Here is a 25,883-nt window from a genome sequence, read left to right on the forward strand (position 1 = left end):
CACAGAATTACTCCTGAAAGGGTTGTCTGGAGGAGGGCAGATTGGCAGTCTGGGGGAAGAATGGAAGTTTTTGGACACATCTGCCAAACAAAAGGCAATATCAGTAACTTTCCATCACTGATTCTATACCCAAAGCCACCAATCCTGAACCAGAGTTCTAACTAGCAACATATGGAATGCTGGCTGACATTTTCAGATAGAAAGCCACAAGGTAGAAAGATGGAGAAATGGTAGTTGTGTTGGGTAACATTTAGCATGAGACTCCCTTGGTTTTCAGAATCAGAGCTGACTTGCTTTGAAGCTTGAACCAGAGCTGAAAGCTTTGAAAGCTTTCTTGGAAACCTTGACCCTGAAGACGCCGACCCCTTTGCCCTTTGAACTTTGACTGCTGGTAATAAATGCTTCGTCTCCTAGGAACAGAATAGCTTTGTACAACAGGATATTGCTGTTGCTGGTTCTCAGTATTGAAGTCCATGTATGGGTTTTTTTGAATTTTGATGAGCCAAGATTGGACTCTTATTGTATCTTCACCATTCATTTTAGCATATTGTGCCAACCCAGCTCATTGTTCGGTTTATAGTCATGATCTTTCTTCCCACTATTGTAATTATTATTATTATTATTATTATTATTATTATTATTATTATTATTATTATTATTATTATGGGACGTCACACAATCAGCCAGATGTTCAAACTGGATTTGGCATTTTTGTCTGCCTATAAAGTTCTTCTCAAGGACCTGGGATAGGCAGATATGGATGTTTGATGGTATTGCAGATATTGTCGCACGATGTCAGCTGTTTCAAGTAAAGCTGGTTTTTGCAATTGACTGATGGTGAATTTGTCAATGCTGACATGGTGTTCAAGTGTGCTTCAATGATTTGGAGATTGCACCCAAGGAACTATTATTAGTGGTACTATTTGCCACCTATCTCATGGGCTACTTTTTTATTGTAAATAAAAACAATAAAATGATAAAAAAATACTGTTCTTGGTATGTACACTGTATGTACTTTATATTTGTTATTGATTTGTTTTCTATTGAGTTTTAATTTTATGTTAGCTACCCAGAGTCACTGCTGAGATGGGTAGCTATATAAATTGATTAAAATAAATGACTACATGAATCTTTCTCGGTGGAAACATTTTTGAAATAATAACTAAATTTTTCCTGGTTGAAACATATGACCCAAAGTAAAAAAGAAAAAGAAAAGAAGAAGAAGCATACACAGTTTTTCCTGAAATCCAATATGCCACTGTATTTATTATCTTGTGATTAAACATGCTAAGCAGAAACCTGCAGCAATGGGACAGTATTTCCCCACACTCAAAACTTAATCCTTCTGTCTCTTCAGTATCTCCTTCAGATATTCAATCTGGGCACTCACGCAGCTCCTGGCGGTGCCCCCAGGGGAGGTGTACTGCTCCACGCTATGCTGATGGTTGAAGATTTGTGAGATATCACTTCCCATCATGGGGCTGGAAGGAGCAACAAGAAATAGCTTCAGTCAGATATTACGGAAAGACAGTCTTTTAAACCTAAAGCTTCTCCTTTCACACATTTTAACTGACCGAGAAACAGAATGCAGGAGCTCTGCAAATAGGAACAGCTGTCACCTTCAATGGCTCCTACTAGAGCAGGGATGGGGAACGATGGCCCCTTTATGACCTGTGGACTTCGACTCCCAGAATTCTTGAGCCAGCCATGGGATTCTGGGAGTTGAAGTCCACAGGTCATAAAAGGGCCATTGTTCCCCACTCCTGTCTTAGAGAATGAACAGATCATCATTAGTAAGGCAAGTGGACTACACAGCCTAGCTTACCTAAGCTAGAAATATTCAACTTCACATTCTAGAAGAGAGTTTTCACCATGCTGGCTGGGAGTTGGGAGTTCAAGTTTACACAACTGAAAGTTGCCAAATTTAAAAAACACTGTCCTAGAATCTGGTGCTGCCTCTCAAGGTTTGGAGTACAGTCTCCTCAGCTCATACCAAAGTGGTCACTAATTTTTAAGTGCACAACTTAGCTTTACTCAAGTTTCAGAGCAAATAAAATGAGACCAAAGTCAGATTTCTGCCCTGGTTCCGCTATTATTTTAGACTGCAACCCTTAGCATGCAACTAAAAAGCCAAATGTGAGCTTGGAACTCAATTTATGACTCCTCAGTACAACCCTGTGAGGTAGATTAGGCTGATAGACAGTGGGCCTTTCTGTGAACTTTCTGGTTAAGCAGGGATTTGAACATGGATCTGGTACTTAATCTTAACACTCTACTCCTTTAGCATTGATTACAAAAGATTGCTTTATGATTGTACTTATGAAATAGTTTTCATAATTACTTAATTAGGTTGTGCTACTATTCGGGGGATAATTTCCATCCCTGGGAAAAAAGATATGGAATTGTGGGGTCCCAGAGGGTCACTGAATAGATGATAGTAATAGCATAAGTCTTTAGCATTCCATAAATGTGACTTATCTCCATATCCAACTACTATTAGAGGTAGTAATATGACTTCCTTGTTTTCAAGAGTTAGCAATAACAATAGCACTTAGACATATCAACCTCTTCATAGACTTTACAGCCCTCTCTAAGCGGTTTATAGAGTCAGCATATTGCTCCCAACAATCTGGGTCCTCATTTTACTGACCTCAGAAGGATGGATAAGTCAACCTTGAGCCGGTCAGGATCGAACTGGCAATGGGCAGAATTAGCCTGCAATACTGCCTTCTAACCACTGTGCCACACTGGCTCTTAAAAGCAATATCTACTATAGGAAAACCTTTAAAAGCTCCCATAACCCAATACATACTGAATTCCCTTCATGTCATCCATGGATAAATGATTAAGAGTCACTCCTTTGCTCTCGGCTAAACGGACTGCCTTCCCCACAACAGTGTGGGCTTGTCTGAACGGCACCTGGAACACAAGGGGAACAAAATCAGGAGGCTTAAATATTTTCCTGTCTAATTTTTACCCTCAAAAGATCCCCTGTGTTCTGAAGCTGACATTTCAGTGCTGACATTTCCAACTATTTCTGGACTATAGAATGTGGCACAGACATGAAATGCAAAACCCAATGGCAGCATCATTTATGAAGACTCTTGGATCCCTGCTGGGATATTCTTTGAGTTGGACAGCCCTATAAATCCATTAAATAAAATAACAGATATTGGAGGAAGGTACGGACTTGTCAGTATAGCCAGCAATTCCTCAGGCTCAAAGTTTTCTCCGATATTTGTTTAGGGTGATAAGAACGGATGCCCAGCCAATTTCTTGCCCAGCTACATCCTGTGCCATTAGAGTCATGAACTTGGCACATGGATATAAGTGATTCTGTCCCCTACAAGCTTGGATACTCACTCCTTTGCGCACCAAATAGTAAGCAAGATCTGTAGACAACATTTCAGGGGTCAGGGCTCTTTCCATGTTATCCCTGTTGATCTAGACGAATGAATGAAAGAACGATGAGAAGGAATCATAATTATCACACGCTAGCTAGTCGAAATGAATGAATGTATTTTTAACCATTATTTTTAAAAAAACTCAACATGGCAGTTACATTCAACTTGGTGAACGCATAATGGGATTTCTGCTCCTTGAGTGTCAAAAGTAGATGTAGGACGGAATAAAGGGGCAAGGTTCTTGGAGATTCGGAGAAAAACATTTAAGCCATTCTAGCCAATAGGATAACCCATCTTTTTGAAATGCTCACCTGGAGAGTGGAGATAACTCCAGTGGAAACTTTAAGCACAGTACTCAGGGTATCCATCACATCCATCACAGCTTCCTTATCTTCCTATTTGTAAAAAAAATGTTGAAAGACGGTTACCTAAGAAGATAATGGCTGGTAGGGGAAGAACATCCTCTGGCCCCCAACATCTGGTATTTCAGTGCATGTGGAAGCTGATATACTATGGGCAGAAACTTTTTTTCCACCTTATACAAGGGCTGTCTCCCAGGGTAAGTCTCAAGGTCACCTTAGCCTACTAGCCAGTTTCCAGTAATGACAAGGTCCTTAGTAAGGTTCAATACTAAAAGATAAACCACTTCCAAACATGGCAATTCTGATAATAATCACACACAGATCCTCCCCAATAATGATCATAAGGGCCATATGTCAAAAAAGTAATTTTATATTTGCTAACCCTCAAGTAATATTCAGTGGCTGCATTCACGTAATAAGTTGAATATGGATATTGAATTAAGTTATTTGCTAGATTTGCACCTTAGATTGCATGACAAACTAACCTGTTAGCCATAATACAGGTGAACAAAACATTAATCAACCTTAGCATGTTATGCACATGTATCTCCTAGGATCTTTAAACTGATTAAGTATGTTGTGTGAACACAACCTAATTATGTCAATTTAGACTAGCCTAAAAAGGATCTGACTGGAACAGAAGGCAGCCTATCTAAGTCAAGATTCTCTGAAAGTGGTAAATTCCCAAAAAAGAAAATTATTTCACAACAAATTTAACTTTTACAGTGGCGGCTGTCTTCGTTAACAGTTAAGAGAAAGGGATGTAAAAAATGAATTATACAAAACAAAACAATTTTGAATTCTGCAAATAAGCCAGGGAAATGGTTGGCAGGAATGTTATCAAATTAGTAAAATTGATTTATTCCTCATAAAAAGCACAGATAATTGTGAATGACTGAAGAATTCTGGGAATTGAAGTCCACACATGTTAAATTTGCTGAGGTTAAGAAGAAGCACTAGCCTAAGCTAGCCTAGGTGCCATAAGCTCACCAGCTGCTTTCTGGATCTTATCAGCCCAAACTCTACTTTTAGCCCATCCTAAAGAATTATCCCAAAACCACTTGAATTCAAGCATTTGTTCTCTTGCAGCAGGAAGTTACAGAATCACAACTACATAGCCAAAAATCAGCTGAATATGCAGAGAAGCAGCAACTAGAGCAAGCCTTGATGATCAGATGGAAAGAATCCCATCATTTACCTGCAGATCCTTGTTATAGGTACTGGGAAGTCCTTTCAGAATCACAAGGAGTCCAGTAGCCTGCAAGAGGTCCAAAAAGCTCTGTTAAAATTCCCAGTTCTTGGCCATGTCATCATCAAGGGCAGTAAATCTCCCCACCTCATTTTCAAGGCTACAGTCTCTTGTGCATGGATCAATATTCTAGCCACACACCCCACCCCACAGTTTCATGAATCCTCGTTTTCTTAGAAAGCCTGCATTAGCTTTCTTTCCAGACTCCTCCTACTCCATTCTCAGTTTACATTGAATATTTAACTTTTAAAAATAGGAGCTATAATCATGTAACATCCTAATCTTCCTTCCTTCTGTGGGTCATCGCAAAGGTGGTATTTTTTTTCCCAAAAGGCAACTGGGCTTTGTTTTTCCTTGAAGACGTTCGCTTCTCATCCAAGAATCTTCTTTAGTTCTGACTGAAGTTTGGGGGGGGTTATATGTCAGGTTCTGGGGGGGTTATATGTCAGAACTAACACCTTCCCTTGCAAACATATCCCTGGCTTACTAAAGCATTTCCACCAACTCAGTGTTTTTAACTGTGATGCTTGTGACACAAACAAACAAACAAACAAACAAATTCTCTGTTCATGAAACCTGAGCACTTACTCTTCCAATCACTCGGCCAGCCTTGCTGCGGATCAATTCAAGGCTATCTGGATTTCTCTTCTGAGGCATCAGGCTGCTCCCAGTGCTTTAACCAAAAACAAAAAATAACATGATGCATCTGCAAATATCTCAAGCTTCTAATGCGCAAGCAATGTCTAATTCTGCACTACTAGCATGAATTCACAAATTTCCTAATCAAAGGAAAGATGGGATTATTTACTTATTTGCTTTCCAACTGAAGAGGGCACTAGAGGAAATGCCCTGGTGCAGGGGTCTCCAACCTTAGCAAGTTTTAAGCCTGGAGGACTTCAACTCCCAGAATTCCCCAGCCAGCTTTGTTGGAGACCCCTGCTGTGGTGCACAGATCTCTGGCCCTGCCTACTTGGTTCACTGTTGTGAACTCCATCGCTAAGTACTGTGGTCAGTAATTGAAATCTCATGTGACTGCGCCCGAATTATGAATTCGCTTCTGTTTCCATCATTAAGTGAATCAGGGCAGTCATTAAACAAGACATCACATGACCACAACTTACAATTTCATTTCTGCATTGGTTGCTAAATGCGGCAGTTGGTAAGCAAATATATTGTCAGTATATCTTTTCAACTTGACTTTTCAAATTGCTTCTGCTTCCTGAATGGTTTTATTAGTGAAGTTTTACGATCGCAACACTCATTTGATTCGTTTTATTCAATGTTGCACAGCAACCTGGTTTCTCAGTGGAAAGACAAGTAGAACAATATTTTTGAAAAAAAAGTTTATAATTGGAGGAGCTCCGGATAAGAGTCTCCATCCATGCAATATCAAAGTTATAACAGTAACAGAGTTGGAAGGAACCTTGGAGGTCATCTAGTTCAACCCTCTGCTCACACAGGAGACCTATACTAGGGATTCGAACTGCCGAACTGTCGACCTTTCTGATCAACAAGCTCAGCATCTTAGCCACTGAGTCACCTAGCCAGGCTACTGGACAAGTTACTGGACTCTAGAATGAGACTGCTAGAACAAGGACTTGAAAGGTTGAGAGATGCCCCCAAATTACCAATATGCATCCGAGAGAGTGATGAATCCAAACTCCTTTGTGGCATAGAGAATCAGATCTTCAGATAATCTGCTCAGGTGAACCATGATCATGGAAGCAATGTAAAGAAACTCCACTGATAAAAGGAAGAAGGGGGAGGGAGAGGGGAAAAAAAAAGTATAAATTTTGTTTCTGAATGAAAAACGAAGTATGCTGCCCTGGCTAGAAACAATCAATGCACAATCTAGGGACATAAAATTAAGAAGCATCCCTAAAAGCATTCCTTGTTGAGACCTAGAACCTCTACTGTGGGTGATTTGGCTTAGTCTTTGTTTTGGGGAGATTGGCAGGGTTTTGAGAGATGACATGAAAACCTTCAATCCCTGTAAGACTTAATGCATTCATTTCACCCTTCAACCCACCCATCAAAATCAGAACCACATGGCATGCTGGCTGATGTATTTGGCGTTTGCAGCTTTTGACCTACTGTGCATGTGCCAGCACAGTTCTTAAGAGAATTACAGAAGCATAACCCTGTTCAATTCCTTCTTTTCTTTTCTTTTGTTCGTAATCCTATTATTTTGCCACTTTCCCCACAACGGACCGCCAAAAAGAAACACAAAAGCAGTGTACCTACCCACAAAGTCTCGATCGCTCACTGCATCCATGCTGTTGATGCTGATGGTGGCAAAATCCAATTCTGTAATTAAAAGGGGGGAAAAAAGCAAGGATACAATTAATTCTGGAGACTCTGGGAATAGGATTTCAACATTTCTGGAGGGTCCCAGTTTAGAGAAGAAAATTCATGTTTGTTTGTTTTTCAAAAGTTCTGCTGGTAGCACGCAGGTCTCTACATGCTGGCATGTAAGACCAAACGGTCATGAAATTCAATGTAAGTATACTCAAGGTGAATAATAGAATAATATTCTGTTATGTTATTCTCCAGTGTCCACAGGTGGGATCAAAAATCTTACAAATGCACAAAAGAGACAGGGCTCTGATCATTGTACAGAGCTAACCATCTTGCTGATTTTAACCCTCTGCCAATTCCCATGGACTATTACCTCATTAATGAACATATGCAATTTGTCCTCATACAAGTGGAAGAAGGAAACAACATGTTTTCTCAGGACTAATACCTTTGTATGTCTCCATGCTTGAGTCCCAGAAATTCTCTTGTTAGGAATGTTAACCCCACCACTCCCATCAAACTGTTTTAAGAACAAAATCCCAAATGGCTTTGGAAGTATTTAAAGCAAGATTAAAGAATGAGCGCCCCTGAAATGATACCCATCTAATCTACCTGACCGATGATCGCGGAAGACCAAGGACTTGGTTTGGAAACCACTGCTGTGAAACATCAAGAATTATGTTTATCGCTCTGTGTGGCAACTTCAACATACTTGTGCCTAACCCTTGATCTCATTTCAATCCCTTTGCCTTCTGGACACATTTCAACTGCTTATTCAAGCAGAGACATAAAGCTCACCTCGGCGGAGCAGTTCACGGTCCAGGCCAAATGGGTTGCCAGCCAAAGCCCCACTGCAACAGAGAGAAAGATTAGAAGGAGGAATCCTTAAAATATCTACAAAGGGAAAAGGCATCCCACAGAAGAGACTTGGCCCAAATTGCATACCCCAGATCCAGTGGTGAAATCCAATTTTTTTTTACTACCAGTTCTGTGGCATGGCTTGGTGGGCATGGTAGGGGAAGGATACTGCAAAATCTCCATTCCCACCCCACTCCAGGGGAAGGATACTGCAAAATCCCCACTCCTGGGGGAAGGATATTGCAAAATCTCCATTCCCACCCCACTCTGGGGCCAGCCAGAGGTGGCATCTGCCAGTTCTCCGAACTATTCAAAATTTCCATTACTGGTTCTCCAGAACCTGTCAGAACCTGCCGGATTTCACCCATGCCCAGATCCCCTGCAGTGCTCCACAGTGATTGCATGTTGGAAGTTTCCTCAGTAGCATTCTATGGAACAAAGTCAGAGGATCTTTGCTTTGCTGGCCCTAATAATGTCAATAATGCCAGTTGGGCTTTGGATACCCAAATCAGGAATCTTAAATTGCATCCTCATTTGCCCACACTTTCATCCCATTTCCTCCATATGAATGACCAAGTGGTGAAGCACTTGAATGGTATTTCATTATTAATTATAATGCATCTAGGCTACGGGTGTCAAACTCGCCATGTCACGTTGATGTCACATAACGTATCGTGAGGTTTTTGCCTTCATGGGGCTTGGGTGGGCATGGCCTGCGCATCCGGTCCACGGGCCGCCAGTTTGACACCCCTGATCTAGGCCTTCTCTAGTGATTCCCCTTATTTTTTTTTAAGTCAATCTCCCTAATACAGGTAATCCTCAACTTACAACAGTTCATTTAGTGACCATTCAAAATTACAACAGCACTGAAAAAAAAGTGATTTATGGCCGTTTTTCACACTTATGACCACTGTAGCATCCCCATGAGCATGTGATCAAAATTCAGCCACTTGGCAACTGACTCAGATTTATGACGGTTGCGTGATCCCCTTTTGTGACCTTCTGACAAACAAAATCAACAGGTATATCAGATTCACTTAACAACTGTGCTACTAACTTAACAACTGCAGCGATTCACTTAACAACTCTGACAAAAAAGTCGTAAAATGGGGCAAAACTAACTTTAAAAATGTCTCATTTAGCAACAGAAATTTTGGGCTCCATTGTGGTCATAAGTTGAGGTTTACTATCTATAGTAAACCAATGTTATTCATCATCCTTGCCACCATGATTATCTCAAGACCAAGAAAACAATGTTTCCATGGTTGTCCAAGCTGAGAATTGTAAAAAAATATCTCTCTGCAACCAAGGTCATTTCCCTACTATTAGGGAAAATAATGATGCAGAAGGCAGATTATATCATTAAAATGCTACCAAGTGGAGCTATTTATCCCTATTACATCATAGTTTGCAAGTAGGTTGTATAATTACTCCCCACATAGGAAACGTAATGTTTCTTATATAATAATATTTTAAAGCAGGGGTCCCCAAACTTGGCAGCTTTAAGACTTATGGACTTCAACTCCCAGAATTCTCCAGCCCTCCTCCATTCTTCTTTGTCCTTCTGCTTTCGGGCAAAGCAGCCAAATTATGATTCTCTTGTCAATTTGTATGATGTAAGTTTTTAGGTGATTGCACAGACTTATTTCTGGAAACCGAGTTGAATACAATAACAGACTGGCTAAACTGAGTGTTTGCAAATATAATTGGGAGGGAGGAATTATTCTATTTTCCTCACCCACATTAACATTTCTTGATTTAGATACGTTCACAGCAAATTAGTTTGACCTCTACTGACCCGCAAACATTTTCTGGGGTGGGGGTGGGTGGGGTTGCTTTTACCTTCCCAAAGGCAGAACATTGATCCTTTTTTTAGCCTCATATAGGCGCTCGTGGTCTCTGGTCAGAGCGACAGCAAAGCTGTGAGAAAAAAGAAAAAAAGGGAAGGAAGGAAGGAAGGAAGGAAGGAAGGAAGGAAGGAAGGAAGGAAGGTTCTTTTGTTAGAGAATTTTAATAGGTGCTGATAATAGAAAATCTTTACAGCAGCAAAATTGTTCTTGGGCACATGGACGTATGAACTGCAGAATTTTATGTAAAAGTATTAACTTAAATAGTGTACATAGCCCTTCTCAAACAAAGGAAGAAATAGCATGTTAAGCATTCACTATAAGCAAGAAAAATTAACACATAATTTTTAAAAATTCAAAATTTTAAAAGCAAAATTTGATGGGGTCCAAGTTTTGAATCTGGAAGTTCAATTCCACACTAAAATTAAGTCTATTGTCAAATGTAACCTTTTCTTTTCCATTTTCATGGGACACCAGCTGTTATAGATGGTGGCTATAATTCGGCTGATGTATGCACTGACAAAAGTTAACTCCAGAAAGTGCTAAGGGGATTGGTTACCTGAGTAAAAAGTGGCTCCATCTGATTGGTTGAGCCTTTTGCAGGTGGGTGTAACCAGGAAATATCACCTCCATTTCACTACAACAGAACAAGTAGACAGACCACAAAGTTACAAATTTACCCTTCATTTTAACAATGAACAGACAATTGAAGAGAGGGAGAAAAAACCCCAACAATTATTTATGAAGCTCATCATCCTGTCATACATTAATAAGGAAAAACATGGTTTTGTAATGGATGAATGAATTCACAGATGAAAAATATATCCATGTATACCAGTTGTCATATTTTATTACCATGAACCAAAACAATATCCAAATTACTGGGAGAAAGCAATTAGGCGTATGTGCCTATTAATTGTTTCTTATGATCAATGGCAGGTCAGACTCAAAAACCAAAAGGTTTATTGAGTAGTGACTAGGTCTTAGTGAGCCAGGTCAGAAGGTACCTACCAACCCTATGCAGTTGGCCAGCATCCTTTTATAGTCCCCCAAGATCTGCTTTGGAGGGAAGCTATAGGGAAAACACCCTTTCCCTTCCTTGGCAACTACACAAAGCTCAGTGTGATTCCTCCTGCTGAAAAGGCTTTGCACGTATCTCAGATATGATGAACCTAATTCATGGAGAATATGTATGCTTGGAATTTTTTTGGTCATTTTGGTTCATCAAATAGAACCTCCATGTCGTGCAATATTTCTCAACCTTGACAACTCTACAATGTGTGGACTGCCATTCTCAGAATTCCCCAACCCTAGGAAATATATATATATATCAGAAACTTGGGAGAAAAGGTAGGACGTAGGATGTTTGTTTTTAGGGCTTCCTTGGAACCTTTGGTCTGGGTCAGTGGTGGTTTCTACCGGTTCGGCCCGGATCGGGCGAGCTGGTAGCAATGATGGTGAGCTGAGAATGAACTGGTTCTCTCTGACGGTTAGGTTGGCCCTCCCGCCCACCCCTGTGTTATACATACCTTATATTTGGTCGTTTTTAGCCCAGCTGAAAGGCGCAGCAGAGCGGATTGCCGTATCTCAGCTGTTCTGTAATACACTGTGCTTGTGTGGAGTGCAAGTTTGGTGTGCGTGCGAGCGAAGCGCGTGCATGATGCGAACCGGTGGTAACACCAGTTGAAACCCACTACTGGTCTGGGTGATTCCATGACAAGAAAGCTCAAAGGATTGGTGTTCCTCATAACTAAATGGAGCCTTCATTGTATATCAGAGCACCTAGTTTCAAGGACTTGGTGCTTTGCTTGCAGGTTACCAGAAGAATCTGGTCATCCAGTGGGGGAATAAAATGGTTGGATTAGATTTCTCACACATTTCCTTGTGCTTTTAATCAGGGATCATAAGAGTGAATTGGGGGTTAATTCAATAGGAATTTTATTAATGGAGGATGATGGAAGGGTGGGAGAGATAGCTGGGCACAGGCAGATGCTCTTGATCTACAGTCTGTTATAGCCACTAGGCTTAAGAGAAAGAGCCAGGCTTACGTAGAAGCACGTTCCATCAGGGTCCGAATGAGCTGTTGAAGGTGAACGGACAGCATTGTCATGGAGCTCTTCATGAACAACCTCAGATCAGTCACTATCTGTAAGAAAGGCACACATTTGGATTTTCAGAAAAGGAGACCCAAACCATCCAATGGAAATACGATTTTCCCAAAGGATGCTCAGAGGATTACAGGTAGTCCTCAATTTACAACAGTTCATTTAGTAACCATTCAAAGGCACTGAAAAAAGTGACATGACCATCTTCACACTTATGACCGTTGCAGCATCACCATGGTCACGTGATACGTGATACATTCGGATGCTTGACAACTGACTCACATTTATGACAGTTGCAGCTCCCTGGGGTCATGTCATCACTCTTTGCAACCTTCTGACGAGCAAAGTCGATGAGGAAATCAGATTCACTTAACAGCTGTGTTACTAATTTAACAACTGCAGTGATTCATTGAACAAATGTGGCAAGAAAAGTCGTAAAATGGGGCACGTAACAAATTTCTCACTTGGCAACATACATTTTGGGCTCAGTTTGGTAGTAAGTTGAGGACTACCTGTATTTATGGTTTTGGGAGAATAGAGTTCAGATGGTGGGTAATGTTTGAAGACACCACTTCAATATCCCTTCAAAATGGCTAGAGACAGTGGCTAAACTTAATAATTCTAGAAAGGTATCTGTTCTCAGTATAATGGAGCCTCATTTTAATGGATTCCTGTGTTCCTTATTTTGGAATGTATGGTAATGAAGAGATTAAGACATCTTGGGCATTTATATCATTTATGTGAAGATATTATCATACAAATGACAACACCATCACCAAAAGGTCATCTGTTGCCTGTCAAGTCCAATGCATTGAAGCTTCTATCATTTCAAATACAAAGTGGCTCTCATAAATTATGGAGGAGGACAAGAATTTAAATAATTCTGAATTCTGCATCCTGTAAGCCATCATTGATTAGATGCAAGAAGGAAAAGATGAAGAGAGAATTTATTTGAAACTCCTCTTATAAGCTGGTTAAAATCATTATTTAAGATCAGCTTTTTCTGCCAGATGAATATTTAATCAAAATAGAACTACAAATAGATATACTGTAACTATATCATATGCAATTTTATTTCATTTCCAACATATGTTTTTAAACTAATGTGGCAGAGTTCAAAAAACTTCAGGGGTTATTTTGTTATTTGTTGTCTTAAATCAAAGAAAACTAATTCGATGTTCTTTAACACTTTGTAATAATTCAGATTTTCAGATCATCTTCCAATGATCGTCTATTTCGTTTGCACAGAAACATGAAACAGAAGGAGGGAGGAGAAGCACTACTGTGTTTCCCCAAAAATAAGACCCTGTCTTATATTTTTTTGAACCCCGAAATAAGCGCTTGGCCTTATTTTCGGGATTGTCTTATTATTTTGGGGCACATGGATCAAGATCAAGAATCCAAGACCTCGGTGCCTTCCGCCGTGCCCTTAAAACTTTCTTTTTTCGGCAAGCCGGGCTGGCTTAACATATTTTTTTAACATATTTTTAAAATATTTTTAATTGGTTTGTTATCTTAAATTGGGGCCAAATTAATATATATCCTTTTAATTGTTTTTAATGTTTGTATTGTATGTTTTTATCTGGCTGTACACCGCCCTGAGTCCCTCGGGAGAAGGTGCGGTATATAAATTCGAAATAAAATAAAAATAAAATAAATAAAATGGGGCTCCTCTTGCCGTCTTACCTGATTTCCAGCTCTGTGTTTAAATATTTTCGGGGAGGGCTTATTTTTGGGGCGGGGGGTTATTTTAGCACATGGGCTCAAAAGCCCCATTGGGCTTATTACAGTGGTGGGATTCAGCCAGTTCGCACCACTTCAGGAGAACCGGTTGTTAACTTTCTGAGCAGTTTGGTGAACTAGTTGTTGGAAGAAATCATTAGGGCAGAGAACCGGTTATTAAATTATTTGAATCCCACGACTGGCTTATTGTCAGGGTATGTCTTATTTTCACGGAAACAGGGTAGAATATCAATATAGCTAAAATTATTTTAGAATCATTCAGATTATTCCTACTTGATCATTCCTGCTTCGTCCAGTGTGAAGCTTTCCAGCCACATCACCAATCAGTTCCTGAAAATAAAAAGAAAGGTTTCATTTTCCAATACTTCGAAGACATCTGATCCTACAAGTAGCTGCAAAGTTTGACTATTTCCAAGATTAACCCCCTGAAACCATGTATATTTCTCAGAGTTTTCAATTAATTAATTTTATTGGCCGCTCATTTTACCACAGGGTAAGTCTGGGTGGTTTACAGTTACATAAACAATTAAAATATAAAAAGTTTAAATCAGACATTAAAACCAAGGGTGCATGAGGAGGTCAGGGGCAGAGTGGGGGGAAGTGGGATTTGTTATTACTCAAAAAACCACCTGCATTGCGCTATTCCCTCGCTTGGGGCCCAAGTCAACTGGCAGAGCCACATCTTCAGACCCTTATGAAAAGATAGAAGGGTTGGAGCCAACCTAACATCGGAGGGCAGGATGTTGCTCTTTTTCTAGATTCAGTGGGATCATTTATTCATTTACAGATGTATACCCTGCCTTTGCTTTGTACAACACAATGATCCTTCTTCCTACTTCTGATTCCACAACAACAACCCAGTGAAGTGAATTGGATGAGAGAAAGTGACTGGCCTACAGTCACCCAGCTGGCTTTCATGCATACAGGAGAACTAGAACTCAGGTTCTCCTAATTTCTAGTCCACACCTTCACTACTACACTACATTTGCTTCACCAAATTTATCTCATCTCCCCCTGCCCCCCCATCATACTCTTTTTCCTTGTTGGAAGGGCTCCACCCCTTGTTATCCTTTTGATTCTATTCTACCAACCAATTGCTCTACCTGGAATAGTTTGAACATTTATGAATATTCCAAATAAACATAACCACTGTAGAAACATTATCCTTCAAATCAGAAAATTTCAGTCAAGCAGATAAACCAAACAAACCTTGAGTCTACGTTCAACGGTAGTGTGGATGTCCTCATCGGTTCGGCTGATTATCAAGCTGCCCTTGGAACACTCATCAGAAATCTACAATAACACCAGTCAAAGAAAAAGTTGTTTAGTAATTCACAAAATGTCCTTGTTGTCTGGGATAAAAAAGGAGGCTTAATGGATCATTCATGGGCTTAATAGCAAGGCCTTTCTTTAGAAGGCCTAACTGTAATCTTCTTGGCAGAGATCTAGCAGGAGTGACTATGTCCATGATATCATCAGCACAGTGCAGCACTTTGCAACTTTCCAGATGTGCTGGGACTGCAATTCTCATAATTCTCAGCCTAAACTGAAACTCTGTGCTCTGTATTCACAGACTCTGGACCAGATTAAAACTCTTTCCCATTCTAATTAATAGGCCTGAAAGATGGAAAGCATATTTCCATGCAGAGTTAATTAAGCCAATCAGTGTTGGATTTGTGCCTGGTGACCCAGTATCAGGCTGAACCCGGTAAAGGGCTTCTATTCAACAGACATTTTTTTTTGTTTCTTCCCATCCCTTTAAACTCTTTAAATAAAAAACATAAAGTGTAATTTTTATGCCTTTCAGAACAAAACTTCATATAGATTTCCCCCGCCAAGGCCATAATGTGTGGCCTTGGGTCCAGTTCATTGGTTTTCAATATTCTCTAGAGTTCTCCAAAGCCTCTTTTTTTTTTTACTTGACCTTATCATGTTATTTCCTTCACAGGAATCTGATAAATTTATTTGCTCAGTCTCTCTATTGCCTCCTCTTTGTTGTGCATTAGGATTTCCTAAACAAAATAAGCACATAAAGTTTTACTTGTGAACCTTTCTGGGTTTTTTTATTCTTACCACAGCAATAATACAAAGACAAACAGCTAATTGTGGAATTCAGCGAATGAATATAAACAGACCTGCAGCTCTCTTCTCTGTTCTGGGTTGCTTAGAATTTAATAAATTACTGTACATTTTGACCTAACTTCTCTACGGTTCAGAGATTAACCAAGATGACAGCATGCCTACTCTAAAATGCAACTGTTACTAAATACTCCAGGATTTCAACTGAAAGTAGCTGGCAGCCTCCCACAGTTAGCAAAAGTAGGGCCTTCTTTCTGTTGTCTCTGAATTGTTTTCTTCCTCTAAATATCTGCCCAGGTACAAAAATCCCATGCTATCCCATCCCTACTTCTTGCAGAACACTCTTGTGCTAATTCTTCTTCAGTGGTCTTGAGTCATCCTAAAACCTTATGAGCTATGGTGGTGCAGTGGTTAGAATGCAGTAATTCCAGGCTAACTCTGCCAACTGCCAGGAGTTCGATTCTGACCGGCTCAAGGTTGACTCCTATCCTTCCAAGGTCGGTACAAGAAAGACCCAGATTGTTGAGGGCAATATGCTAACTCTGTAAACTGTTTAGAGAATGATGTAAAGCACTATGAAGCGCTATACAAGTCTAAGTGGTATTGCTATTCATCTCTTTTGCAGTCCATCACTGCTTCTATGCCATTTTTCCTTTTTTCTATCTCCTTCTCATTTCAACTTGGTTGCTCTTTAACCACTCATTTCAACCTCTCTCCTTCTATAACAGACTCTCTTTGTGAAACCTGTTAGCAGTTCTTCTCTTACCCATTTCTCAGGTTCAAGTTATGTCAGCCCCCAAGAACTATTGGCGTATCTGGGTAGACTGACAATAGGCTAGGAGATGACATTTACCTTGTTACATATAGTGCTTGGCTAAAATCAAGGTCTATTTTTTGGATACGTGCTTTTAAAAGTGTGGGGGAAATGCTTTAATTATCAGTTGTCACTTTATTAGGTTTATAAAATACCGACAGGAATTCGTTTTGCAAAATACTTAAAGCTGAGTCGTCCCATGTACTTAAGGCTACCTTTACTTGGAGTTCTTTCTACCACTAGCACAGCTTTACCTTCTCTAATCCACTGATGATCTTCTCCATTTCAACTTTAGATAGAATTCCAGCCTTTTCCAAAGCTTTTGCATAAGCCATGCTTCCGCAGATATCAAATTCCGACAAGCGCTTATCAATCTCGATCGAAGCGTTAAACTGTTCCATGATAGGGTCAATACTTCCCACTATCCTTCCTCCATAAAGTTTGTCACTCTGGGATGAGGAAAAGGGGAAAAGAATGTATCATAAAAGTTAATAACAATAGCTTCTTCCAATGCCATGTTTGTATACTAAACAAATCTTTCTGTTGCTGGAGGTGCTCTCAACCTATGCCATGGATAAATGACCATCTGACTTTGGGGGTGGGGGTGGGGTCTGGCATTCTCCATCAGAGCTGAAGGCAATATCTATCATCTAAAGCTGTTGGAATGTTTTTTATAAATTCACCTGGGTGATCCTCTTACTATTGATCACATCCTAATAGGTCAGCATACTAATTATATTAACTTTGAGATAGAAGTCATGCCCCCAAATCACCATTTCTAATCAGTTCAGCTTGCTGGGAATGTTTTATTACAAGGGCATTTTAAGAAGCTTACAGGTATATGGTACTTATACATCCATATTGCATACTGCCAAATATCAGGACTGGCCTTATGTGGCTGGCATCCTGAGGAAGCAGAAAGTTTCAGTAACAGTATAACAGAGTTGGGAGGGACCTTGAGGTCTTCTAGTCCAACCCCTTGCTCAAGCAAGAAACCCTATACAATTCTGGACAAATAGCTGTCCAATCTTATTTTAAAAACCTCCAGTAATGGAGCACCCACAACTTCTGAAGGCAAGCCATTCCACCGATTAATTGTTCTCACTGTCAAGAAATGACTCATTTTAGTTCTAGTTTGGATTTCTCTTTGATAACTTTATGATGGTTTCTCAGAAACTGAGAAAAGAAATAATGACTTGGGAAACATTGAGCTTAGAAGGTCTGATCATTCCTCCATTACCATAAAAATAGTTAGTGCCCCATTCATTAATAATTTTTACCCTGAAAATTAACAAGTCCTCACCTTATTAAATTTAGACATTAATGTCAAGATCTTGGGGGGAAAAAAAAGATTGTCACAAATTCTACTATAATCAATGTATTGAAAGGGAAAAAGGATTAGGTTACAGTAATCTTGGCAACTTGATATTTTCATTATGGTATCCAATCTGTGAGCACTTTTTACTTTTGGTAAAGAACACCAAACATGAACAGAGAAGATGGTTAACCATATTTTTAATAATGGAAGAATATGCAGATATTCTGGGCTAGTAATATTTTGCACATCATTATCTACTTCCTCGGGTCCTGAGACACCCATAACACTGATTTAAATAAGATGAATAATCATATAGCTGGTCAAATTATTAAAAAGAACAATCCTTCCTCCCATTACCCAGACAGTACAATCCTATCATTTGTAACACATGGTAGTGTTTTGGAAGATTTGTTTCTAATTTTCACTCATGTAGGAGGAATTCCTCTTCTGTCATATTTTACAATGTATCTAGCACCTAAAAATAAGCCTAAGCAAGTATTTATTTTTAATTTATTCAATTTGTAAAGCCTTGCCAAATGGCTCCGATAATACTGCTTGTATAATAATAATAATTTTATCCTTTGTGTAGATATGCATAAACTCATTGATTGTGGTCCCTGTGATTGCACTACACAATGTAAGTCTGGTTAATTTAACTTTGATTAGATTTTCTGTGATTTAATGAGCTTATATGGTTAATTTACGGCTGCACGTATAGTGCAATTCAGAAAATTAGTTCATTCAGTAACTAGATTCATTCAGCCAGAATTTTAGGATTTTCCTGCTAATATGACAGGCTTCCTATTAGATTCAGAATTCTGAACACCGAACAAGATGTATGCACACACCAGTTTTTCTTCCACAGAAAAACTTTTTTTCATTAAAATGTATATATTTCTTCAAGTCTATCACTAGAGTCCAACTATTCGACACCCACCCACAGCAAAAACCCTTCAAGATTCTCTTTCTATGTAGGACTCTAGCAGCATATGGATCGACTATGCGCCCGATAGCTTGTTCATTTGGCTACCTGGCAGCATATAGTTTCTTCATTTTGAATGATATGCTCAGTACACTGCAGCAATTCCAAAAAGACCTTCTGTCAGCATGATTCAGGTGCAGCTGTTGCCCTGTTTTCTCAAAGCAAACATGAAGGCAGCATGTGATGCTCAAGGGCCAGTCAAAGTTCACTGGTCAGAAGATACGGTTTCTGGGCCAAAGGAAGGCTAAATCTTCATCCAGCAGTTTTAAGGGGTGGGGTGAGGGTATTTCTTCAAATAAAGCCATTTCAATGTGATATTTGCCACTTCTAAATGCTCTCTGCTCAGGACAGGACAATTTAATACCAATCGCCAATTTTAGCTAACTAAATAAATCTTGTGAAATTGCAGGCTTGGGCAAATCCACCAAAAGAATAATTTGTTCCTTATTCTGTTATACTTTGCCTGGGAATAAAGGTTTTAATTTTTATAAAAAGGTAAAGGTAAAGGTTCCCCTCGCACATATGTGTTAGTCGTTCCCGACTCTAGGGGGCGATGCTCATCTCTGTTTCAAAGCAGAAGAGCCAGTGCTGTCCGAAGACGTCTCCGTGATCATGTGGCCGGCATGACTAAATGCCAAAGGTCCACAGAACGCTGTTTTCTTCCCACCAAAGGTGGTCCCTATTTTTCTACTTGCATTTTTTACGTTCTTTCGAACTGCTAGGTTGCAGAAGCTGGGACAAGTAACGGGAGTTCACCCCGTTACATGGCACTAGGGATTCGAACCGCTGAACTGCCAACCTTTCGATCGACAAGCTCAGCATCTTAGCCACTGAGCCATTGCGTCCCCATATTTTTAAATATTTTTTATATTTTTTTATAAAAATTATTTTTTATAAAATAATTTTTATAATGTAATTTTTGTAGTAGGGCCCTGTTAGCCATACATATTTTATTTCTGAAGTGAGGAGATAACAATAATAGAAAGTACCTCAAAGGTCTTCAACCCCCTATCCTGGGCAAGAATTCTCATACCATCCGAGACAAATGACTTTCCAACATTTGTTTGAAAACCTCCAGTGATGCCACACCCATGACTATACAGATAGTCCTTGACTTACAACCACAATTGGAACCAGAACACTTGTCATTAAGTGGTGCAGCCATTAAGTGAAACATCACATGATTGCAATTTGTGACCTTCCCTAATGGCTTCCCCATTGACTTTGCTTGTCAGAATCTGGCTGGGAAATTTGCAAATTACAATCATGTGACCCCAGGACATTGCAATCACCATAAATATGAGCCAGTTGCCAACCACCTAAATTGTGATCACATGACTACAGTAACACTACAATGGTAGTAAGTGCAAGAACGGTCATAAGTCACTTTTTTGGACTTCCAATAGGAGACAAATTGTCCCATTGCTTAAGAGCTATCAAATTCCTCCTTATTTTAAGTTTGTGTCTCCCTCTGCAAACCTTCCATCCACCAGTTCTTGTCCTATACTCGGATATTAGGGATAATAAATCCACATCCCTTCTCTATGACACCCCTTCAAGAATTGGAAGACTGCTGTCAGGTCTCCCCTTTAGGCCTCTGTTATTTAGGCTAAATTTCAAACATTCTTCATAACATTTAGCTTCGAAGCCTCTCACTCTCTTTGCTGCTTTTATCTGTACTCCTTTCCAGCACATCAACACGCTTCTTATATTGAAGTGACTAGAAGCAAATGCAATACTATATTCCAAGTGAAATCTAACCACTGCAACATAAAGTAAAACTATCATTGCCCACGATTTTATCATACCTTTATTGCATTAGCTCTTTTGCCAGATATAGTGCACTGTTGGCTCATGAGTAATCTATGATCTAACATGACACCGAGATCCTTCTTACAAATACAAATAATAAAAGAGAGTATTTGTAGCTCAGGGTTGAAATGCGGGGTCCTTGGTGCTCTCCATGCTAGTAAGGAGCCAGCACTAATACTAATGATGTTACCTACATTGGGTAATGAAAAGTTTGCAAGAAAACAACTAAATTCAGAGAGTACAAAACTAGTGTCATGCCAAATACTTTTCTTGTACGTGTATCCATTTTTTTCCCCATCTGAACGTATTTACCTACATTTTTTACATTGAACTCATTTTGCTGGATATATTCAAATCTATAATATTCTTCTGAACCTTTGTCCCCTGCTCTGTACTGACTGAATCCCCCAGTATTGTATTGAGTGAAAATCTGATTAGCATTCCTCCTATCCCCTTACCTAAATCTTTTATTAAAATGTTTGTAGAGCACTGTGCCCAGGATACAATCCTGAGATCCCACTTAATGGACTGGTGTATCATGTAGGTGTATTATTAAAGATCAATCAGCTTGGGTTCAATCAGCTGAGTATCTATCTATAATAGGAACCATCCACACCACATTATTACATTTTACTAAGAAAGATGCTATGCATCACCTTCTGAAATCTAAGTACATTACATCCAGAGTATTCCTTTGATCTATTAATCTAATCACTTTCTAAAAAAAAAAAAAACCCACCAAAGTTTGTCTAGCATGACCTATTTTTTAATAGAGTCATGCTAGCTTCTAGTAATCTTGATCCTCTGTAAATGCTTACAAACCTACCTCCTGATTATCTTTTCTAGGAATCTCCCAGGTATTAATATCAAACTGACCAGTTTCCTGGGTATAGTTCCCCCAGCTCTTTTTTTTTTTTAAAGACCGGAACAAAATTAGCTTCGCTTCAGTCTTCTGGCACTTTCCCTGTCCAATGGCCATTCTTTAAGATTATTGTTAGTGGTTCTGAAATCACATCTGTCATTTCCTTTAGTTAGGAATAGTGTTTCTCAACCTTAGCCACTTTAAGAGAGGTGGACTTCAATTCCCAGCAAGGTGTTTGGGAAAGCCTGGAAACTTAGAAACACTGATCTGGGGTATTATTCATCCAAAGACTTAAAATTCATTCACAGTAGTTTGGGGTGCTCCCATCAATTCCTTACCTATTTTGGCCTACGCTTCTCTTCACCATTTTGTCCTTTTATGAAAATAGGATGGAATTTAGGAATTAAGCAGTTCAGATTTCTCCCTCTGGCTTTCATGATCTTGCTGTCTTCTCCACTCAGATTAACTGCTTCCTTAATTTGCCACAGTGATGCATTTCCAGATCACCTTGGTCATCTGATTTGCAATCTTTAATCCCCAAACTTTTGGGCGCTAGAATCTAAAACCCTAGTTCATGTCCCTCTTGATTTCTACAACTCTGGAAATATATTATATGGAACTGCTGAATGGATGTGTATGATACAGGCAGTTTAAAGATTCAGTGTAGCTATATTTGCACCATATGCAACTTGGCTAATATTTCTGCAGTTGGCTTTCGGTGCCATAGTTGATATGCAAACCAACTTTTTTGATTAGTATATACTTGAATGTATGTGTGAATGCAGAATAAGAATTTATTGAGTAACTAAATTAAATTGTATAAATACAGCCCCACAGAATAAGACTGCTGGTACACTCCAGCCCAGCAATTCTCTAACTAGTTGTGCTAACTAATCTTTTAAAATGGAGGGAAGAATACAATTTTCTGGTGGCAGAGCTTATTTTTGGTCCCTGAGTTATTGTCTCTCCAATATAATGTGTGAATTAATGCTTTATGCCAGCTTTTATCAATTTGGCAACTCTCTAGATGTGCTGGACTACAGCTCCCAGAATTCCTAACAAAACCATGCTTCCATGACTGTGAAAAATGCATTTTAACTAATCATCAGACAACTGGTGTCCTAACTGCCATATATTCCTCTTTGAACTTCAGTCATTCATTCCACCATTCTCTCTTAAACAGTGTTCTGCTCTTTTATACTCTTTATGCCTCAAATATGAGTTGTGGAACTCATATAGAAAGCATCGATTTCCTTCAACAATGTTCCCAAAACTCCAGATTTTTCAACATGAATTAGTGCAATTACCTCCCAAGGTATTTCTTCATTATTTACAATAAACTCCCAAAAATACACTCATTTATATCTAATTTCAAATTAGTTGTAATCATTCTAATCCTTAGAATAAAAGCTCTTTGGGGCCGGAGATGTCAAGGTATTTCTTACCCTCTCTGCTGTATAGTAAAGCACCTTTCTTCACTGCTGAAGCATTTTTAGGAATGGGGTTGCCAAAATGTTTATGATTCAGCCTTAAACTTTTGTTTAAAGTGCATTTCACATACTAGCTAGCTCACCTACCTAATTAGGTTTTTCCCTCCGATTGGAGGCCCTTCAGTTGTTAATAACTCAGCTAGTAGGGGAGCCCCATATAGCAAGTTAGAGAAAAATATTTGATATATAAGCTCAAAAACAGGATCTTCCCTACTCTACAAATAAGAGCAACTAAAAAAAAAATCTAGTTGGACTGGATCAAATCCACCTAGTTCTCACCTCTGAAAGAGAACAGCGGATCTCTGTAGGAGCCTATAGATACAGCAAGTAAGAACGGCTGCATCCTATTTGCTCACTGAGGGTAGAAATGCAATGCTTGATACCATGGCACTTTTCCTCAGCTAATATAACTGTGTAGTAATAGCTCCAAAGTGGGAGAGGGGCATAACCAGATATGTGCTCTGCGGCCCTTAACAAACCTTGCAAGTGGCTCACAATCATTCAACTCCACCACTTAACTTCATGCAATCCCATCGGAACCTGCCCAATCTCTGAAACCGCTCTCTATCCCCGTTTCCCCCCCCCCCAACCCCCACTCCACGCAGATCTCTTTGGGGCAGGAAAGGGGGTAACCAGAGGTCGTTTCCATGTCCAGAGGGAGGTGGGGGAGAAGACTTCCAGATGCCCACTCACCTCAGCTGCCATGACGGACGATTGTGGGTTTTTCTTTCTGGTTTTTGCGAAGAACGTGGAGAACCTGTCAGATAGAGGGAAGCGATTATTGCAAACAAGCGAACAGTTAAGTCTGACGCCGCACGGAGAGACCCAGGCAGGCAGACACACAGACACAGTCGCTCGCTCGCTCCAAAGAGGTCCCTGCCAGTGACTCGTGCAAGATCCGTAGAGACGACCGACTCACCACACTGCGACCCGCTCAGCCGCTGCAGACTTAATCAACTCACCTCCCGGGCGTGCAACCACCAGCTATCCGAACTCCTGTAACTCAGCCTGTGAAGGGTCTCCTTTTCAAGGGATCGCTGCCAACAGGCCACGCCCCCCCAGGGCGGGGTTTGCTTCCAGCTGGGATGTCCTGCCCACCTGCCCTTCTTTTGCCCCCACCCCCCACTTACCCCTGAAGCGGGACTCTAGCCCCTAACAGTGACCCAAAGAGGACACCCAACTGCTTATTTTTCATATTCTCCCCATCCTAAGAAATTACTTAAGAACTTCCAGATTGAGAGGGGACCGAGTTTTTCGTAGAATAATAACAAAAAAAAGGGCTGTGTATGCGGGTATTTTGCACACATAGAAATCGTAAAAAGTAACATATTTTGGATAGTTTTGTCAGGCCAGATTTCTACAATGCAGGACACAAGAGGGCAACAGACGGTAACATTCCAGCTTATCGTTTTCATTCGGCTGCTATGTTTTCTTTAAAGAAACGGAAGATTTGCTTGTTGAGTTTACAGTGTCCCACAGAGTGCTTTTTAAATACAACTCATGATAAATTAAGTATTTGGTACTGTTTTGCTTATTTCATGAAGTATAATTTTAAAGATGCGAATGCATACTCCCGTTGCAGGATCCAATCTTTTGCACTCATATTTTTGCATTTTTAACATCATCCCAGCAATTATGGTTGTTGACAGGTGTTGCAATGAAACACTAAGAGGGGGAATCCTGGATATTTCACACTTGTCCTAGGACTACAATTCGGGCATGGAAAATGGATACTTCTATGCATCTATTTGGAAACCTTGGCTAACTTTTTTGCTTTATTGTCCAGGTGAAACAATGAAGGGAGGAGGTTGAACACAGCTCTTGAAAGCCAAAGAATATACAGGCAGAAAATTTGGAGGCAGCATTTAGGTAACAAGTTTTAAAAATAATGGAATCCCAGCATTGATTGAAGATTGTTTGAAAGCTGCAATTGGTACAGAATGCTGCAGCTTGCCTGTTGGAGAATGAAATCATTTACAGCCAATGACACCAATCTTGTGGGGGCCACAGTGGCTTCTAAGAAGCTTGTGAGTACAAAAGCAGACACTGTGTGTGTGTGTTGATGTCTCTGGGTTTTTTGAATGCTACTAGGGTTGTTGTATTGATTTTATTTGGTTATATTTTACTGATGAGTCTTTAAATGTCTGGCACTACATAAATACTGTGAAGAAATAAATCATGATAGAAAATTAAGCACATTTGGACTTACAAGATTGACACTAGTCCTCCTTGGTAGACCAAACATGGGGTAGCAAAGTCTTACAGCTTTGAATGTGCTCCTCCCTCCCTTTATCCCCATGGGAACTAGGGAGAGTCAAGTTTGAGACACTTTCTCAAATTACATTTATAACCCAGATTCAGATTTCTTATATCTGACTGTCTTCCTCCTGTTTGTCAATGTTATTCCTTGGTCTCATTACAGTTCCTCAAGTTTTCCAATGGTGCAGTCACTGCTTTATAACTGAATTCATTCATTTTGCTGCCAGTCATTCTTATCTTTTTCCTTCCCCAATATGATGATGATGATGATGATGATGATGATGATGATGATGATGTTATCCATTCAGTCAAGTCCAACTCTGGCGATTTTATGGGCCAGGTCTTTCCACATCTTCCAATCTTGTACTAATACTTAAGAGTTTTTCTATGCCTTGATAGTG

At 39.7% G+C, this 25,883-nt stretch overlaps 1 protein-coding gene across 1 annotated transcript; it reads right to left on the reverse strand.

Annotated features, from left to right (window-relative positions):
• Positions 1 to 1,234: 1,234 nt before the first annotated feature.
• On the reverse strand, positions 1,235 to 24,298 carry ASL (argininosuccinate lyase). The gene is made up of 17 exons (XM_034420971.3): positions 24,186 to 24,298; positions 23,917 to 23,980; positions 17,014 to 17,208; positions 15,076 to 15,159; positions 14,140 to 14,196; positions 12,067 to 12,164; positions 10,578 to 10,655; positions 10,014 to 10,091; positions 8,112 to 8,164; positions 7,260 to 7,322; positions 6,644 to 6,758; positions 5,604 to 5,688; positions 4,965 to 5,024; positions 3,716 to 3,799; positions 3,364 to 3,444; positions 2,813 to 2,919; positions 1,235 to 1,481 (listed from the first exon to the last, which is right to left on the reverse strand). Exons 2-17 carry the CDS (start codon positions 23,926 to 23,928, stop codon positions 1,337 to 1,339), a joined length of 1,395 nt encoding a protein of 464 aa, XP_034276862.1. The 5' UTR covers positions 23,929 to 23,980; positions 24,186 to 24,298; the 3' UTR covers positions 1,235 to 1,336.
• Positions 24,299 to 25,883: the final 1,585 nt, after the last annotated feature.

The sequence above is a fragment of the Pantherophis guttatus genome, chromosome 1 (genome assembly GCF_059756535.1).
Source record: "Pantherophis guttatus breed Tessera chromosome 1, ASM5975653v1, whole genome shotgun sequence".
Classification (NCBI taxonomy): domain Eukaryota; kingdom Metazoa; phylum Chordata; class Lepidosauria; order Squamata; family Colubridae; genus Pantherophis; species Pantherophis guttatus.

What these genes read in the sequence shown, in the direction of transcription:
- ASL (XM_034420971.3), bottom strand. An exon ending in AATGTTCTGCCTTTGGGAAG is followed by an intron (nt 8,165 to 10,013) that starts GTAAAAGCAACC and finishes TCTCTGTTGCAG; the next exon opens with TGGGGCTTTGGCTGGCAACC. An exon ending in CCGTGAACTGCTCCGCCGAG is followed by an intron (nt 7,323 to 8,111) that starts GTGAGCTTTATG and finishes TTTTAATTACAG; the next exon opens with AATTGGATTTTGCCACCATC.